This window comes from Neopelma chrysocephalum, unplaced genomic scaffold (assembly GCF_003984885.1).
Source record: "Neopelma chrysocephalum unplaced genomic scaffold, ASM398488v2 Primary Assembly neopelma1_363, whole genome shotgun sequence".
Lineage (NCBI taxonomy): Eukaryota > Metazoa > Chordata > Aves > Passeriformes > Pipridae > Neopelma > Neopelma chrysocephalum.
This window is the reverse complement of record NW_020898027.1, coordinates 185,106-201,963: the sequence shown is the minus strand read 5'-3', so window position 1 is coordinate 201,963 and position 16,858 is coordinate 185,106. Positions and strand designations below refer to the sequence as shown.

At 58.2% G+C, this 16,858-nt stretch overlaps 2 protein-coding genes and 1 long non-coding RNA gene across 5 annotated transcripts in view; 2 read left to right on the top strand and 1 right to left on the bottom strand.

The window, feature by feature from the left end:
* Nucleotides 1-1,889, top strand: part of LOC113978842 (cortexin-1-like) — a 24,037-nt gene extending 22,148 nt beyond the window's left edge. For 2 of the 3 annotated variants that reach the window (XM_027706098.1, XM_027706097.1), the window contains exons 2-3: nucleotides 229-342; nucleotides 1,404-1,889. In XM_027706098.1, the coding sequence (XP_027561899.1) occupies nucleotides 1,553-1,807 (255 nt within the window). In that variant the 5' untranslated portion in view covers nucleotides 229-342; nucleotides 1,404-1,552 and the 3' untranslated portion in view covers nucleotides 1,808-1,889. The remainder of the gene's footprint in view (nucleotides 1-228; nucleotides 343-1,403) is intronic. The other variant, XM_027706096.1, reaches the window with a different exon arrangement.
* Nucleotides 1-2,010, top strand: part of LOC113978843 — an 11,649-nt gene extending 9,639 nt beyond the window's left edge. Inside the window, exon 3 of the long non-coding RNA XR_003537670.1 lies at nucleotides 1,933-2,010. This is a non-coding gene — a long non-coding RNA (uncharacterized LOC113978843). The remainder of the gene's footprint in view (nucleotides 1-1,932) is intronic.
* A 2,700-nt stretch (nucleotides 2,011-4,710) lies between these two features.
* Nucleotides 4,711-16,858, bottom strand: part of FBN3 (fibrillin 3) — a 125,852-nt gene continuing 113,704 nt past the window's right edge. Inside the window, exons 48-59 of the mRNA XM_027706108.1 lie at nucleotides 16,386-16,508; nucleotides 15,321-15,452; nucleotides 14,156-14,281; nucleotides 13,305-13,511; nucleotides 12,983-13,108; nucleotides 11,897-12,019; nucleotides 11,177-11,293; nucleotides 10,922-11,050; nucleotides 10,159-10,278; nucleotides 9,318-9,549; nucleotides 8,585-8,753; nucleotides 4,711-7,517 (exon numbers count right to left, since the gene is read on the bottom strand). Coding sequence (XP_027561909.1) covers nucleotides 7,143-7,517; nucleotides 8,585-8,753; nucleotides 9,318-9,549; nucleotides 10,159-10,278; nucleotides 10,922-11,050; nucleotides 11,177-11,293; nucleotides 11,897-12,019; nucleotides 12,983-13,108; nucleotides 13,305-13,511; nucleotides 14,156-14,281; nucleotides 15,321-15,452; nucleotides 16,386-16,508 — 1,979 coding nt within the window. The 3' untranslated portion in view covers nucleotides 4,711-7,142. The remainder of the gene's footprint in view (nucleotides 7,518-8,584; nucleotides 8,754-9,317; nucleotides 9,550-10,158; nucleotides 10,279-10,921; nucleotides 11,051-11,176; nucleotides 11,294-11,896; nucleotides 12,020-12,982; nucleotides 13,109-13,304; nucleotides 13,512-14,155; nucleotides 14,282-15,320; nucleotides 15,453-16,385; nucleotides 16,509-16,858) is intronic.

Genomic DNA, 16,858 nt, shown 5'->3' with positions numbered 1-16,858 from the left:
TGGATGTTCTCCAAAGGAGGTTGCTGTGGATGTTCTCCAAAGAATGTTGGTTGGATGTTCTCTTAAGGAGGTTGCTGTGGATGTTCTTCCGGGGAGGCTGCCGTGGGTTTTCTCCCATGTTAACTCCCTCCAGAGCTGCGAACTCCAGATGTGCCTCGTGTTCCTCATGACTCCCAGTGACCCTTTAACCCCCTCTGCCCTCTCTGTCCCTCTGCTCTGCCTCCCCAGCCCAGGAAAGCTGGACCCTGGAGACCTTCCCTCAGTGACGTGGCTGCTGGGACACGGCCTCCCCCTGCTCCTGCTGCAGTAGCAATGCTGGTGTCCCCACGGAGCTGCAGTGAGGTGGGTGCCCTCCTTCTCCTCCTGGAACCAGCCCCTGATGCTGCCCAACCAAAGGGAGGACAGCTGGGCACGTGTCCCTCAGCAGGAGGGAGAACATTCCAGCCTCGTGTCCATCCTGGGAGAACTCGGAGGCCGGGATGGGCAGAGCCTGAGCAGCCCACTCTGACTGCAGAGTGAGGGAATTTTTGGTGGGAATTACCCGGGGTTTGGGTCCCTCTCCAGAGGATTTCTGGGGAGTGCCCTGCACTGCCCACCTACCCCACGCCCTTGTGCCCCTCATGGGGGGCTTCCCGAGCTTGCTAAAAAACCAGGAATCCCCTTGGGAGCTTCCCTGCCCTTCCCTGTGCCCATTGCTGTGGCCTGAGGCCAATTCCTGCTCCCTCACCACCTCTGCTTTCCCCATGACTGGTTCCTCATCCCTCACCACCTCTGTTTCCTCCTCCTTCACCATCTCTGCTTTCCCTTGTCCAATTCCTCCTCCCTCACCAGCTCTGTCTTCCCCATGACCAATTCCTTTCCCTGCGTACAATTCCTTTCCCTGTAGCCAATTCCTTTCCCTGTGGCAAATTCCTTTCCCTGTGTCCAATTCCCCTCCCTGTGTCCAATTCCTTTCCCCATGGCCAATTCCCTTCCCCATAGCCAATTCCTTTCCCTGTGTCCAATTCCTTTTTCTGCCTCCAATTCCTTTCCCTGCATCCAAATCCCTTTCCTACATCCAATTCCCTTCCCTGTGCCCAATTCCTTTCCCTGCCTCCAATTCCTTTCCCTGTAGCCAATTCCTTTCCATGTGCCCAATTCCTTTCCCCTTGTCCAATTCCTTTCCCTGTGCCCAATTCCCTTCCCCATGGCCAGTTCCTTTCCCTGTAGCCAATTCCTTTTCCCCCTGACCTTTCCCCCTTTCCCCATGGCCAAATCCTTTCCCCATGGCCAATTCCTTTCCCTGTGTCCAATTCCATTCCCCATGGCCAAATCCTTTCCCTTTGTCCAATTCCTTTCCCTGCACCCAAATCCTTTCCCTGTGCCCAATCCCTCCTCTCTCACCACCTCTCTTTCCCCTCCAGGAGCTCTGGGCTCTGGCAGGAGCTCTCCCCGCGCCGGTGCCCATGGAGTGAGCCGTGCCCGGGGGTGAGCGGGCACAGCAGGACGCTGAAGTTTGGCTGCCCCGGCCCCGCCAAAACCCCTCCCGTCCCCCGCGCCCTCCGCCTCTGCCATGAATGATGCATCGACGATGGATTATGAACTGCTCTCGCCGTCCCTGGTGGAGCACCCGGCCGGCGCCGCGGGCATGGACGCCGAGCAGAAAACTGTCTTTGCCTTCGTCATCTTCCTCCTGGTCTTCTTGGTGATGCTGATGGTTCGCTGCTTCCGCATCCTGCTGGACCCCTACAGCCGCATGCCCGCCTCCTCCTGGACCGACCACAAGGAGGGCTTGGAGAGGGGCCAGTTTGACTATGCCCTGGTGTAGAGGGCAGGGCCGGGGCGAGCCCGGGCGCTCCCCGTGCCCCCCAGCCCGGCCCCGGCCCCCCCTTCCCTCCCGCGGGGATGCTCCGGGCCCCGCGGAGCTGAGCTCGGGCTCTGGGCCGGGGAGAGGTGGAGGGTGGTGGTGGGGGGGAGTTTTCTAGGGGTTTCTCTCTTTTCTAAGCACTTTTCGGTTCTCTCTTTGCAGCCCGGGAGAGAGAGGGGGGGTGGGTCGGAGGGGTGAGCCGGCTCCGGGCGCGGTGCCCGCCCTGCCCGCGGGGCAGGAGGGGACGGGACGGGGCATGGCGGGACCTGCCCTCGGCCCCCGCTCGGGGCGACTCTGCCCGGTGCCACAGCAGAGCTTTGACCCTCTCCCCTCCCCTCCTCCTGCCCCTCCCCTCCTCCTGCCCCTTCCCACGCCGTCCCCCCCAAGTCCGTGTCCCCCGGGGAGCGCTGCCCGTGGTCCAGTGCGTGTGTGTGTGTGTGTGTGTGTCCCTGTAGCTGAGCTGTGTCCGTCAGGGGGGTTTCCAGGCACCAGACCCAAGTGCTGGCTTTGTTCCTCTCCGTGTGGCAGTCCCAAGAACCCCCCCTAAAAAGGGATGGGGAGGTGGAGACCCCCCCCCGTGTGTGCAGCCCCCTTTTTTTCGGCCTCCAGCCCCGCAGCCGCTCTCTGCTTCCGCGGTGCCCCGTCCCTGCCCGGCTGGTGACAGTGGATCCAGGAGGGATCAAAGATCCCACACAACGCCTAGGAGATGTTCCTCAGCCAGCCCCGGCCTGGCAGCCCCCCCCCGGTGCCCCATTCCTCGTTCCAGCAGGACCTGGGTGGCCTTTCCGTGCCCAGGGGGTCGCTGGGGGTGGCTGGCCCTTCCCTGGCCGTCCTGATTTTGGGAATCCGAGGGGCTGTGGAAGTAGCCGAGGGGGGATCAAGGCTGTTCTGTCCGTGCCTGGGGAGCAGGGGTGCTCAGCTGGCCACGGGGTGGGCTGTGGCCGTGGGCCAGCGGGAAGGTTTGGAGGAAGGGATTGGAGCCCACGGGGGAGGGAGAAGCTCTGCCCCCTCCATGGAAATAAAGCTGCACTGTGCTAACCCCACCCAGCTCCAGCTCTGCTCTTTGGTGGCCCTCAGGCACTCGGGGGAGATCCCAAATCCTGGCGGCTGTCCCATCCCTGGGGGGAGATCCCAAATCCTGGAGGGCTGCCCCATGTCCCGGGGGAGATCCCAAATCCCGGGGGCTGCCCCATCTCCCAAGGGAGATCCCAAATCCTGGGGGGCCGCCCCATATCCCAGTGGAGATGCCAAATCCTGGGGGGCTGCCCCATGTCTCAAGGGAGATCCCAAATCCTGGCAGCTGTCCCATCTCTGGGGGGAGATCCAAAATCCTGGGGCATTGCCTCATCTCCAGGGGGAAATCCCAAATCCTGGGGCGCTGCCCCATCTCCAGGGGGAGACCCCAAATCCTGGGGAGGTCTGGCACACACCTTTCCCCCCCACCGGAGCCCGGGGAGCTGTTGGAGGGGCTGTCGGAGCCCCCAGGCCCCTGTTTTCCCTGTTTTCCCTGTTTTCCCGTGCCAGGGGAGCGGCCCCGCTCCCAGCGCTGCTCCCGCTGCCCCCGGGAAGGTTCGGGGGGTCCCTCCCGGTGGCCGATGCCGCGGTCCCGCCCTGCCCTCTTGCGTCTGCAATGGGAAGCCAGGAAGAGCTTCCTAAAACCGGGAATATCAGCCTGGAAGGAGGGTTGGAGCCGAACTCAACCAGCGAGACGCCGACCCGACACACGCGACCCGCTCAGCGGCCGAGCTGTGTCACCGCACCCCGTCCTCTGCTCGGTGGCAGGAGGGGTCCTGACCCTGCCGGGGGTGCACCAGGGGCCGAGGGTGGGCGCGGGACAAGCGGTGACATCGCTGGCCCCACCCCGGGCACGGGCAGCAGCTTTGGCTCCATCCCCTCCGTCCCCTCCCCGACCCCTCTGGCACCATTTTGGTGCCTCTTTCGTCGCTGTCGTGGTCCCTGTCCCTCCCCTCCATCCCTTGTCCCCAGTCCCTCTCCAGCTCTCCTGGAGCCCCTTCAGGCCCTGGAAGGGGCTCTCAGGTCTCCCTAGAACCTTTTCTTCTCCAACCTGGCCTTGGACACTTCCAGGGATGGGGCAGCCACAGCTTCTCTGGGAATTCCATCCCAGTCCCTCCTCATCCTCACAGCCAAGAATTCCTTCCCAAGATCCCATCTAAATTTCCCCTTTTTCACTGTGAAGCCATTCCCTGTGTCCTGTCCCTCCATCCCTCATCCCAAGTCCCTCTCCAGCTCTCCTGGAGCCCCTTTAGGCCCTGGAAGGGGCTCTCAGGTCTCCCTGGAGCCTTCCCTTCTCCAGGTTGGACAATCCCACCTGTGTTTCCTCAGAAGCTGCATGTTGGATTTTGATGGATCCTCCCACCCTCCCCAGTTGCCCCCAGTGACCTCCCCTTACCAGCCCCACCCCAAATCCATGCCCAGATGAGGAAGAAACACAGACCCACTTAACCCAAAATAATTTTATTGTTGCTGTTGCTTCTGATACAAAAAAAAAAGGAATTCCACAAAGAGCCACCTCTCTGTGCGGGACAAGAGGTTTTGGGTTTCCACACTTTTTCCCCCCTTTCTCCACAAAAAAAAAAAAAAAAAAGAAAACCAAAACAACAAAACAACCAACCAGCAAAAAATGTCAATACAAAATTTAAAAAAACCAACAAACCAACAAACCAAAAACCAAACCAAAACACTGCCCCAGAGAGGAAGGAAGGAAACCTTGAGCTTTTTCAGTTGAGATTTTTTTTTTTTGGCTCAATACATACACAAAAAACCCAGCTCTGCTAATTTATAATTATTAATAGGTTTTGGGGTTTTGGTTTGGTTTTTTTTTTTAGTTAAAAAAAAAAGCACCTGTTGGAAAACAAAATGAAATGAACCAAAATAATAATAAAAAAAAATAAAATAAAAAAACAACAACGAAAAAAAAAAACCGATCCCAAACATCAGGCCACCCATCCTGTCACAAGCTCTGGGGGGACTCTTGTAAAATCCAGAGTCTGGAGCTGCAAAAGAGTTTTCAAGTTTGACTTCAGCCCCCAATACAGTAAACACACACTTCCCCCACCCCCTGGGGTCCAGGAAAATCCCACCCAATTCCCAAAAAATAACAAAAAACCCCAAAAGCTACAGGAATATTCACTCCTCATGAGGCCCAGGGAGCAGGACTTTGGTGGTTCTCCATAAATATGAGGGGTGGTGGGGACAGTGCAGCAACGCCGGTGATCCCGATCCAGCACCGGCTTCCCGGAGCTGGGAGCACCTCAGGGCTGGGATAAGGTAGTTCCGTGTGAATTAGCACCTTTTATCCATTTGGAACTGCAGAGAGAGGTTCATGCAGGATTTAGGGAATGGCAGCGCAGGGAAGGAAGCCATGAAAATCCCTCCCTGGAGGGAGGGGGGGAGGAAAAGCCCGGCTGGAATTACAGGGGGGGGAAGCAGGGAGACCTCCTGCCTCCTGATTCTTGTTTTCCACACCCTCTGGAGCACATCCCATCTGCAGGAACCAGAGACTGTCCATCTCTGGGGCCACCTTGATGGAGGGGACAACCAGAGGGGACAACTCCTGACCAGGGGGATGTGGCCACAAGCGCTGGAGTCGCACGGACAGAGCGGCTCCGAGCCAAGGGTTCTTTTGGAAGTGGCTGTTCCTGCCTCCCACCCCGTCCCCATCTTGCTTTTCCCAGGATTTTCATGGCTGCTGGCCAGGGATGTGCCCCTTGCAGCGTGGGATGTGCATCTAAGCCCTCCATCCCTCTGGCAGGGGAAGCATCCCGGTGCTCTCCACCGGGATCACGAGGTGCTTCCCACCAGCTTTGTCCAACCACACCCAACCAGGCACCTCAATCCACCTGCCTTTCCCCAGAGCTCCTCCTCGGGAGGACACCTGAACCCCTGGACTTGCTGGAGCTCTGGGAAAGCCCTTCCAGCTCCACACTTGTTAAGAGTATCCTGGTGGGAAGGCCTGAGGTGTCCCAACAGGAGCCTGTGGTCCCACGGCCTGGCTGCTCTGGGATGTGAGGGGGGCAACCTCAACTGGCCTTTTGTTCAGAGGGGACCTTTACTGCTTGACAGAGGAGCCCCAAAAGCACCAGAGGAGCCCCAAAAGCACCAGAGGAGCCCTAAAGGACCAGAGGAGCCTCAAAAGCACCAGAGGAGTCCCCAAGGACCAGAGGAGCCCCAAAAGCACCAGAGGAGCCCTAAAGGGACCAGAGGAGCCTCAAAAGCACCAGAGGAGCCCCAAAGGGACCAGAGAAGCCCTAAAGGGACCAGAGGAGCCCTAAAGGGACCAGAGGAGCCCCAAAAGCACCAGAGGAGCCTCAAAAGCACCAGAGGAGCCTCAAAAGCACCAGAGGAGCCCCAAAGGGACCAGAGGAGCCCCAAAAGCACCAGAGGAGCCCTAAAGGGACCAGAGGAGCCCTAAAGGGACCAGAGGAGCCCCAAAAGCACCAGAGGAGCCTCAAAAGCACCAGAGGAGCCTCAAAGGGACCAGAGGAGCCCTAAAGGGACCAGAGGAGCCCCAAAAGCACCGGAGGAGCCCCAAAGGACCAGAGAAGCCCCAAAAGCACCAGAGGAGTCCCAAAGGACCAGAGAAGCCCCAAAGGGACCAGAGGAGCCCCAAAAGCACCAGAGGAGCCCCAAAAGCACCAGAGGAGCACCAAAGGGCCCAGAGAACATGGAGAAGACAGCGAGAGACAGAGCACAGCCAGGGCAGGGATGGGATGGTTTCTGCAGCACCATCACGACAACGCAGAAGCAAAGGAGGACCAAGAGCTGTTGGGAAAGGCACTGACACCAGGCCCTGCCAAAGCTCCTTCCCGAGCTTCCCCCAGCCCCCCCTCACATTTCCCGGGCTGTGGGGTGGGATGTGACCATGGAGGCACCCCATGGCACCACCCTGCCAGCTTGGACAGTGTCTTGGTTCCAGGAGCCGGGAGGAGGGAGCTGAGCAGGGGCAGGGAGTCCCTGCTGATGAGGGAACCTTTGGCGAGGTCTGGAACCCTCGGCAAAGCTCCCGGGAGCTCTCGGTGCGGCGTGGCCCCGGCTTTGGCTGGCGGAGCAGAGCATCCCAGGTGCTGATCCCAGAAGGACACTTCCCAGGGGGCCGTTTCCCAGGGGGTTGTCCCGGGGGTTGTCCCGTGCAGGCGGTGGCAGGAGGGGGGCGGCGGCGCGAGAGAGAGGAGCCCGTTTGTTCCCAAGGCGTGGCTGGCGAGAGGAGAAGGGCCGTGACTGTCGGGTGGGTGGGTGGGTGGATGGATCCCGCGGGGGGTTTGTTTTTTTTTTTTCTTTAGTAGAGCTGGAGCTGGAGCTTCATCCTCAGTGCCTGGCCCAGCTCCCCCGCCAAGTAGTCGAGGTGGTTCTTGGCCTCGAGTTTCTGCAGTTCCCGCCTGCGGTACAGGGGCACGCTGACGATCTCCAGCAGGTACGTGCCGGGCAGGATTTTCTTGCGGCCCAGGTGGAGGAAGCTGAGCCCTTCCTTCTGGTGGATGCGGAAATAACCCTCCTCGTTGCCCTGGGAGATGAGGTACCGCACCCGGTTCTCCAGGGGCTCCACGGCCGGCAGGAGCTCCAGGATGTGCTCCTTGCGCGCCAGGTCCGACAGGTTCAGGGTCATGGACAGCGGGGCCTCCACGTCCATGCTGGCCAAGTTCACGGCGTGGTCCTGCCAAGGAAGGGGGGGTGTGTCACTCACAGACCCCCCAACACCTCGGGGTAGGGTGGAGGAGGGTGTGATTTCAGGGAATTCTGCCCCCAACACCTCAGGGCCGGGTGGAGGAGGGTGTGATTTAGGGGAATTCTGCCCCAAACCAGCTCTGAGAAGTAACAGCGACTTCCATACATTCAGCCATTGGAATGGGCTGCCCAGGGAAGGGGTGGATTCTCCGTCCCTGGAGGTTTTTAAGATGAGACTGGATGTGGCATCAGTGCCATGGGTTGGGAACCACGGCGGGGTTGGATCAAGGGTTGGACTTGATGATCTTGGAGGTCCCTTCCAACCCAGCTGATTCTGTGATTCTGTGATTCCACAGTCTCTAATTTCCTACAAGTGTTTCTCGGTGCCCTGGTTGTGTCTCTGACACTGAACCAGCCACCACACAGCCCTCAGCTGCAGAGGCAGGACCAGGAACTTCAGAGCCTAAAATGACCTCCCAGTCCAACCTGACAGGGCTGTAAAATTCTTGGGGGAGCCTTGGACAGAGGCCAGAATCCCCTGTGGAGGAATAATCTGTATTTACAGTGACAGGCCCAGCCTGGAGTCAGACAGTGAGTGCTGAGAGCCCTCAGTGACCCTGTGGGAACTGCTCCTCCATCACCTCCCCTCTCTCAGAAACACAGAGTTGGTTTGGGTTGGGAGGGACCTCAAACCTCATCTCATTCCACCCCCCTGCCACGGGCAGGGACACCTTCCACTGTCCCAGGTCACTCCAAGCCCCGTCCAACCTGGCCTTGGACGTTCCCAGGGATGGGAAACACCTGCTTTATCTCTTGGTTTCATGTGTCTCCAGACATCTGTGGCCAAACCACCCAAGTGTGTGTCACCTCAGGGTGTCCCAACCTCCAAAAATACCCAATTCCCGCAGGACTTGTGGACTCGGGGCCATCCCCAAACACCCCAGGTGGGTGTGGGGTGAGCTGCTCTGGCTGGACTGAGGCAGGACCCACTATTCCCCAGGTGCCCCAGGTCTTGCCTCGCCCCCCAGCCCACCCAGGGGGCCGTGGGTGTCCCACCTGGTGCCTCTCGGTGCCGTTGAGGCTGCGGCGCTGCCGGCCCCTCTTGGGGTAGCCGTTGATCTTGCACTCGTAGCAGGTCTCGGGGGAGAGCAGGTTGTCCTCATCCTCTTCCTGGGGGGCAGGCAGGTAGGGACCCTTCCCAAAGCCCAAGCCAGAGATACAGTGTCTGGGGGCAGAAGAGCAGAGAGACCCAGCTCAGAGCCGTGATCCAAACAGAAGTGTCACCAGTGCCCACGGAGGTTGTCCCAGAGGACTTGTGCTCCAGTCCCTTCCCCAGCCTCGTTGCTCTCCTCTGGACCTGCTCCAGGACCTCAATGTCCTTCCTGAGCTGAGGGCCCAGAGTTGGACACAGCACTCCAGGGGTGGCCTCACCAGCGCTGAGTCCAGGGCAAGAATCACTTCCTTGGCCCTGTTGGCCACACTGTTCCTGAGCCAGACCAGGATCCATTGGCCTTCTTGGCCACCTGGGCACACTCTGGCTCCTGTTCAGCTTCCTGTCCATCCACACTCCCAGCTCCCTTCCTGCCTGGCTGCTCTCCAGCCACTCTGTCCCAGCCCGTGGGGCTGCAGGGGGTTGTGACCAAAGGTCACTTGGCCTGGTTGAACCTCATCCCTTTGGAATCAGCCCAACTCTCCAACCCATCCAGGTCCCTCTGCAGAGCCCTCCTGCCTTCCAGCTGCCTCGATTGTTTTGGAACAGCGTGTGGGAAAGTGTCAGTGTCTCCCTCACCCTTGTCCCGCTCGGAAGTAGCCCCCGGGGCAGCCGCACAGGTACCCCCCGTCCGTGTTGGAGCAGCCGTAGCTGCAGGGGCTGCCCCCGGCCGAGCACTCGTCCACGTCCTGGCAGCCCCCGAAGGCTTGGTCGAAGTCGAAGCCCGAGGGACACACGCACTTGAAGCTGCCCAGGGTGTTGTAGCAGGAGGCAGAGCCGCAGGCGGTGGGGCTGGAACACTCGTTCTCGTCTGCGGGGGCGGCACGAAGGGGCACAAGCTCAGGGAAGGGCGGGACGCGGTGCTCCCACCCCGCCCGGAATTCCCAGCAGGCTCCCGGAGATCCCAAAAGGCTGCTGGGGGGGGGGGGGGGTGGTATCCTGCTGCTGGTGGCAGAGCAGCTTCCTGACATTCCCTGTTCCTGGGAGAAGCCGGGGCAGGGCAGGGAGGTCCATCCCTGGGTAATGTCCTGGTCTGTCTCTGGGGCAGGGTGGGAACATCAGTGGGATAGTGGGGATGAACCCAAACCCAGTGTCAGAGGGGGCTGAGGGGGGTGGAGAGGGACTGGGGGCTCGGCTGCCCTCCATCCTACATCCTACAGCTATGGGATACATCCACAGCTATGGGATACACCCACAGCTATGGGATACACCCACAGCTATGGGATACACCCACAGGTACAGGATATGTCCCACAGGTGTGGGATGAACCTCACAGATAAGGGATACACCCCACAGGTGTGGGATACACCCCACAGGTACAGGATACATCCCATAGGTAAGGGACACACCCCACAGGTACAGGACACCTCCCACAGGTACAGGACACACCCCACAGGTACAGGACCCCCGCCCCACTCACCCACACACTGGTTCCACTGGTAGTGCTGGACGTAGCCCTGGGGGCAGCCACACCTGTACCCCCCCAGCACGTTCTGGCAGCCGTGCTGGCACCGGTGGTTCCCGTCACACTCGTCCACATCTGCAGCAAAGTGACACAGGGGCAGTGGGACAATGGGACAATGGGATAACTCCCCCCTGGCTGGTGGGACCTGCCTGGCACCCTGCAGGGTGCTCATGTGGGGGTGGTTCTGGTGCCCAGTTATGTCCCTGCAGTTGGCAGTGAGGGGCACCCTCAGCCCCAGGGCCCACGGACACCCCCGGGATGGGTTTGGAGTTAAGGTCAGGCCTGACTCTGCTTCAGGCTGAACATTGGCACTCCTCAACAGGTCCCATGGCCAGCATGAGATGTCTCCTGGTGGGACACAGGACCATTCCTGTCCCAGCCTTGGCTGTGGCTGCAGCACTGGGACCTTCATTTCTCTCTCCAAGGGCTGGTGTTTGCCCAGGCAGGTCAGGCACTGACCTCTCCTTCGCACCAGGGCTTCCCATGGGGGCTTCTGCTGCCCCACAGACCCTTCTCATAGAATCCTGGAATATCCTGAGCTGGAAGGGACCCACAGGGATCATCCAGTCCAACTCTTAGCCCTGCACAGGACACCCCAGCAATCCCACCCTGCGCCTGAGAGCGTTGTCCAAACTGAGCTCCTCAGAGACAATGATGCACCAGGAACTCTTCCCCAGGGGAACACAACTCTGCCAAAGCCCTGGAGACCCAGACCCACCTTCACAGTTGACCCCAGAGCTGTCCAGGGAGAATCCTTTCTGGCACTCGCAGTTGTAGCTGCCCGGGGTGTTCAGACACTGCCCCTTGGCTCCACACAGCGAGGGCTGAGCCGTGCACTCGTTGTTGTCTGCAAAACACCCGTGGTTTTGGGGGCTGGAAAGACTCTCCTGGGCTTAAAACTGACCCTTGGGGATGTTGTGCCCACGGGAATGTCCTGGTGCTGCCCAGGGGAGCAGGGAATGGCTCTACTCACCAATGCAGGACGAGTGGTGCTGAGTGAAGCCAGGGGGGCACTTGCAGTTGAAGCCTCCGATGATGTTCACGCAGAGGAACTGGCAGTTGTGCTGCTTGGTGGAACACTCGTCCAAGTCTAAAGCAACAAGGAAAAGTGTCTCATTTTATCCCCCTGAGGTGTCTTATCCGTGTGGTCTCAGCCTGTGCCACCTGTGGATACACCCTGGGCACACCAGGACCGGCCTCGGGAACAGCACCCAAAGTTCTTCCATGAGAAGAACGAGCCTCTCCCCACCTCAGTGTTATACATGGGCACGTCTGGAAGGTGCAGAGACTTCTCCCTGCCTCCCATGGGATCCACAAATCCCAGAGTCTCCCAGATTCTCAGCCCAGCCTCCTCACACACTGACACTGGGAGAGGTGGGCACGGCCCCAGCCTGGCAGCTGCTGGTGGCACTGACATGCAGGAGACATCCAGGTTCAAGGTCCCTGGAGCTCAGCACAGCTTGGGATAGGCTGTGAAGACTGTAGGAAAGGGCAAGGAGTGTTTTTTTCCCAGATGAGACAAGTCCAGACTGCAGGAGGATGAAACCCTCACCCCACCAGTCCACAAGGGTGGCACCTTTTCCCACCTCTATCCCTGTGCTGTGGCTGAACAGAAGGACCTGAACTGCTCTGCCACGTCCCCCCAGGTGCCAGGGGTGAGGCAGAGTCTCTGCTCCTCCTCCTGGCTGGGTACCTTTGCAGATCTTGCCATCCTCCTGCAGGATGTACCCTCGGGGGCAGGAGCACTGGTAGCTGCCTTCTGTGTTCTTGCAGATGAAGTTGCAGGGCTTGGGGGACTGGTTACACTCGTCCAGATCTACCCTCGAGAGACAAGACACGTCAGCACCCACGGGGACAGGGCCCCCTCCACCCCTTGGACAGCTCAGCCTGCCCAGGAGCTCCTGAACACGAGGTGATCCCGGGTTTTGTGGCACCACATAACTCAGTAGTCAGATATCCCTATGGATTCTGGCACTCCCAGAAAAATGCCCTGTTTTCACCCTCCAGGAAGACAAGAATTTTGGGGGAGCACCTCAGTCTGAGGCAGCACAACAAATGTAGGAGATGTCCTGTGATTCCAGGGGTGCTTTTCATATCAACACCTGCATTCCCAACTTGGAGCTCGGCCCAGTAGAACCAAAGGAAAGTTTGGCTGCTCCCAGATTTCACCTCCAGTGCTACTGGAGACTCTTTCTGTTCTGCCTCCTGGACCAAAACTTAGAAGAATTCTAGAGGCAATATACAATAGGCCTAGAGGTGATAAATTAGGATACAGTAAGATAAGGTAGACATTTGAATAGAAGAAATAGGCCTGGAGCCAGGGCTTTCTCCAAGCTTCACTGAGCAGGTCTACAACAACAGAAAGGTAAAAGGGTCAGGCTGATGAAGATGAGAGAAGACCCCCAACTCACGGGATGAAGAGTGGAACTCCCACCCAAACTGAGGGCCAAGAGAAACACCACCCTAAGCTCTGCCTGAATTATTAATTTGTTATTAATTTGTATAGATAGATGTTGTAATTTGTTATTAATTTGTATAGATAGATGTTGTAATCCTATGAATATGCATTTAATCATAGATGAAAACTGTATAAACCCCCTGATTTTGTGTGAAACCTTCGAGCGAGTTCTCCGTGGTGCGAACCACGCTCGCTCCCGGCGTCGGCAATAAACACCTTTGCCGCTCAAAAGATCAAAAAGTCTCTGAGCAGTTCTTTAAACAGGATGTTTTGGATTCACAAGGGCTGTCCAGAGCCACGGGATCCCTTTTCCCCACTCACCCACGCAGGCCGTGCCCGTGATGTCGGCGGTGTAGCCCAGCCTGCAGTGGCAGCGGAAGGAGCCGATGCTGTTGATGCACTGCCCGTTCCTGCACAGGTTGGGCAGGACCTTGCACTCATCGATGTCTGGGGGAGGGAGGGAAGGACCTGTCAGTGCCAAGGCTGCCTCTGTGCCCGCTGCCAGCCCCGTGCCAGGGCAGCTCTGAGCCTCCCAGAGCCGAGAACCTGCCCGGAGAACCTCGCAGAGGCTTCGTGTCTGCTCCGGGCTCTGTCCCAGCCTGCATCCACGTCCCCTGCACTGAAACATGTGGTCCCAGCTCACCTCTGCCATCAGTGGAGTATCCTGGGCCATGGGGACACATCTTCTTGTACTGGGCAGTGCCAGGGAGGGGGCAGAGCTCGCACTGGGGGCCCCAACTGCGCCCGCTGTTGCAGCAGCACTCGGATTTGGTGACCAGGTTGCGGTTGGTGGAGGACATCTGGCACATGGTTTGCAGCACCTCGGTGAAGCAGAACCCTTGGCGGGTGTCTGGGTGGAGGGAAGGGGGATATGAGTCCGGGATCTGAGGCAGTGTCAGCCCCGGGGATGAGGGAGCAGCCTGTGCCAGCTCCAGCATGAGTGGGGTGTGGTTCGGAGAAAGGTGAAGGTGATGCCCCCCAAACCTTCTGCTCAGGATCAAAGAATCACAGAATGGTTTGGGTTGGAAGGAGCTGGAAGATCGTGGAGTTCCAACCCTGGTTTGGGTTGGATGGCACCTTGAAGGTCATGGAGTTCCACCCCCTGCCACGGGCAGGGACACCTTCCACTAGCCCAGGTTGCTCCAAGCCCCATCCAACCTGGCCTTGGACACTTCCAGGGATGGGACAGCCACAGCTTCTCTGCCCAACCTGTGCCAGGGCCTCCCCACCCTCCCAGGGAAGAATTCCTTCCCAATATCCCACCTAACCCTGCCCAGGGAGGAATTCCTTCCCAATATCCCACCTAACCCTGCCCAGGGAGGAATTCCTTCCCAATATCCCATCCAACCCTGCCCTTTGTCGGCATGAAACCGCTCCCCCTCGTTGCGTCCTTCTGTACCCACATCACAAGTCCTTCTACAGCTCTCTTAGACCCCCTGTGACCCCTGGGAAGCCCCACGTGCTGCTCCAGGCCCAGCAGGATTTGGGAATTACCGATGCACTCGGTGCCAGAGGGACTGACTTCGAAGCCCTCGTTGCAGTCGCAGCGGTAACTCCCCGCTGTGTTCACACAGCGCCCGTTGGGGCAGATCCCAGGCTTGGTCCGACACTCGTTCTCATCTGGGAGGGAGGGAAGGAAGGAGGGAAGGAAAGAAAGAAAGAGAGAAAGAGAGAAAGAAAGAAAGATAGAGAGAGAAAGAAAGAAGGAAGGAAGGAAGGAAGGAAGGAAGGAAAGGAGGGAGGGAGGGAGAAAGGGAGAAAGAAAGGTAGAAAGAGAGAAAGAAGGAAGGAAGGAAGGAAAGAAAGAAAGAGAGAAGGAAAAAGAGAAAGAAAGAAGGAAAGAAGGAAGGAAGGAAGGAAAGGAGGGAGGGAGAAAGGGAGAAAGAAAGAGAAGGAAAAGGAGAGAGAGAGAAAGAAAGAAGGAAGGAAGGAAAGAAGGAAAGAAAGAGAGGAGGAAGAGAAAGAAAGAAGGAAGGGAGGAAAGGAGGGAGGGAGAAAGAGGGAAAGGGAGAAAGGAAGGAAGGGAGAAAGGAAGGAAGAAAGGAAGGGAGAAAGGAAGCGAGAAAGGGAGAAAGAAAGGAAGAAAGGAAGAGAGAGAAAGAAGGAAGGAAGGAAAGAAGGAAAGAAATGAAGAAAAGAAAGAAAAGAAAGAAAAAACCACAAAGAGCTCTGGTGAGGCAAAGAACCAATTCCAGCTTTCCATGAGCCCCTGTGCTATCACTCAGTTTGAAATGTCCTCCCAGAGCCCTTGAGGACCATTTCCACATCAGCTGGGAAGCACATCCACCTGCCCTGGACCTCTCCCAAAGCAAGGGTGGCTGAAATTTGGATTCCCTGACCTGCACATGCTCCACCTGCCCTGGGCCAGCAGTGGAGCTGGGCTGGCTCCGTGTTCCTGCTGAGCAGGGCTGGGCTGCCCAGTGCTGCCCCTTCCCAAAGCACATCAGTGCAAAGCAGCTCAGGACAGACACGGAATGACCCAAAGGAAAGGTCCCTCCGTGCTGGACTCTGATCCACGTGGGCCAGAGGTGAACAGAGGGTTGTGTGTGAAGACACGAGCGGGACACCCCAGGGAGGAGGAACATGAACTTCCACGGGCAATGCCTGGCAGGGAACCATCTCCATGCCCTTGGGAGTGCCTGGCAGCCTGCCCTGGTACCTGTGCAGCCCTCTCCATCGGGCCTGCGCTGCATCCCTGGCGGGCAGATGCACATGAAGGTGCCGATGAGGTTCTTGCACAGCATCCCCTGGGACTCGCAGTCGTGCAGCCCCTCCGCACACTCGTCCAGATCTGCAAGAGGGACCCCGTCAGAGCTGCCCCTGGGTGATAGTTCTAGTCTAGGCCTTCCTTGGTGACCAGTTTGTAACCAAGGAAGTGGCCATGTGCCCAGTATTCCATACGATTTTTACGTGTGAGGCCTAGTGAGGCCTAGTGAGGCCTAGTGAGGCCTAGTAGGCCTTGGGAGGCGGAGGGTGCCAGCGGTGCTTGGCGTGATTCTGCTGTCTCAAGGACAGTAGTAAGATTTTCTTTTGCTAGTTCTTTATTGATTGTTACTGTGCATACTTGCTTCGGGGTTTTTTGTGGTTTTGTCCCTTGTCCCTTTTCCCTTCCCCTTTGGGGTTCTCTTTTCGTATGTACCTAGTATTGTAACTGTATGTAACGGTGATATATGTAAATATATATATTTTGTTATAGCTCGGTTGGTTTTGGGTCTTTCAGTTTCTGTAGTTTTTTTTCCCTTTGCCCAAGGGAAGGGGTAGGTTTTCGCTGTAGCCTGGGGGACTCGGTGGGAAGCCAACTCCAAACAGCTCCATCCTGCCAGCCCTGGGGGGCACCAGGAGCACCCACTGCTCCATCAATCCCTACAGCCTTAGCCCAGGCTGGCTGGGGCACAGTTAAAAAAAAATCATAGAATCAGAACACGGTTTGGGTTGGAAGGGACTTTGAGGCTCATCCAGTTCCACCCCCTGCCATGGGCAGGGACACCTCCCACTATCCCAGGTTGCTCCAACCTGGCCTTGGACACTTCCAGGGATGGGGCAGGCACTGTGCCAGGGCCTCACTGCCCTGTGAGCAAAGAATTTCTTCCTGACAGCAAAACCAGGGGGGTGACAGTGGGCACAGGCCAGGGCAGAAGTGCTGCCCTCCCTGCACACACGTGGCTGAGAGCAGGAGCTGGGGAGGGTTTGGGAGCTTCCTGATGGAGGCAGGAGGGGCTGTTACCTCTGCACATCCTCCTGTCCTCTCGCAGGGCATATCCAGAGGGGCAGGTGCACTCGTAGGAGCCGAAGGTGTTGATGCAGCGGAAGGCGCAGAGCAGGGGGTTCAGGGAGCACTCGTTGATGTCTGTGGGGAGGAGAGAGGAGAGAACCTGCCTTGGTAATGTCAGGGACAGGGTTGGACCTCCTCAGGGCAGAGCCACCCTCCCCGGGCGCCCAGCTCATGAGAACTTTGTTCCACCAAGGCTTCCTGTTGTGGTGGTTGGTTGCAGAGGGACAGACAACTGGTGTTTTAGCAGAGGGACAGACAGCCGGTGTCTCAGCAGAGGGACAGACACCTGGACTCTCAGCAGAGGGACAGACAGCCAATGTTTTAGCAGAGGGACAGACATCCACTGTTTTAGCAGAAGGACAGACACCAGGGTTCTCAGCAGAGGGACAGACACCCAGTGTTTTCGCAGAGGGACAGACACCAGG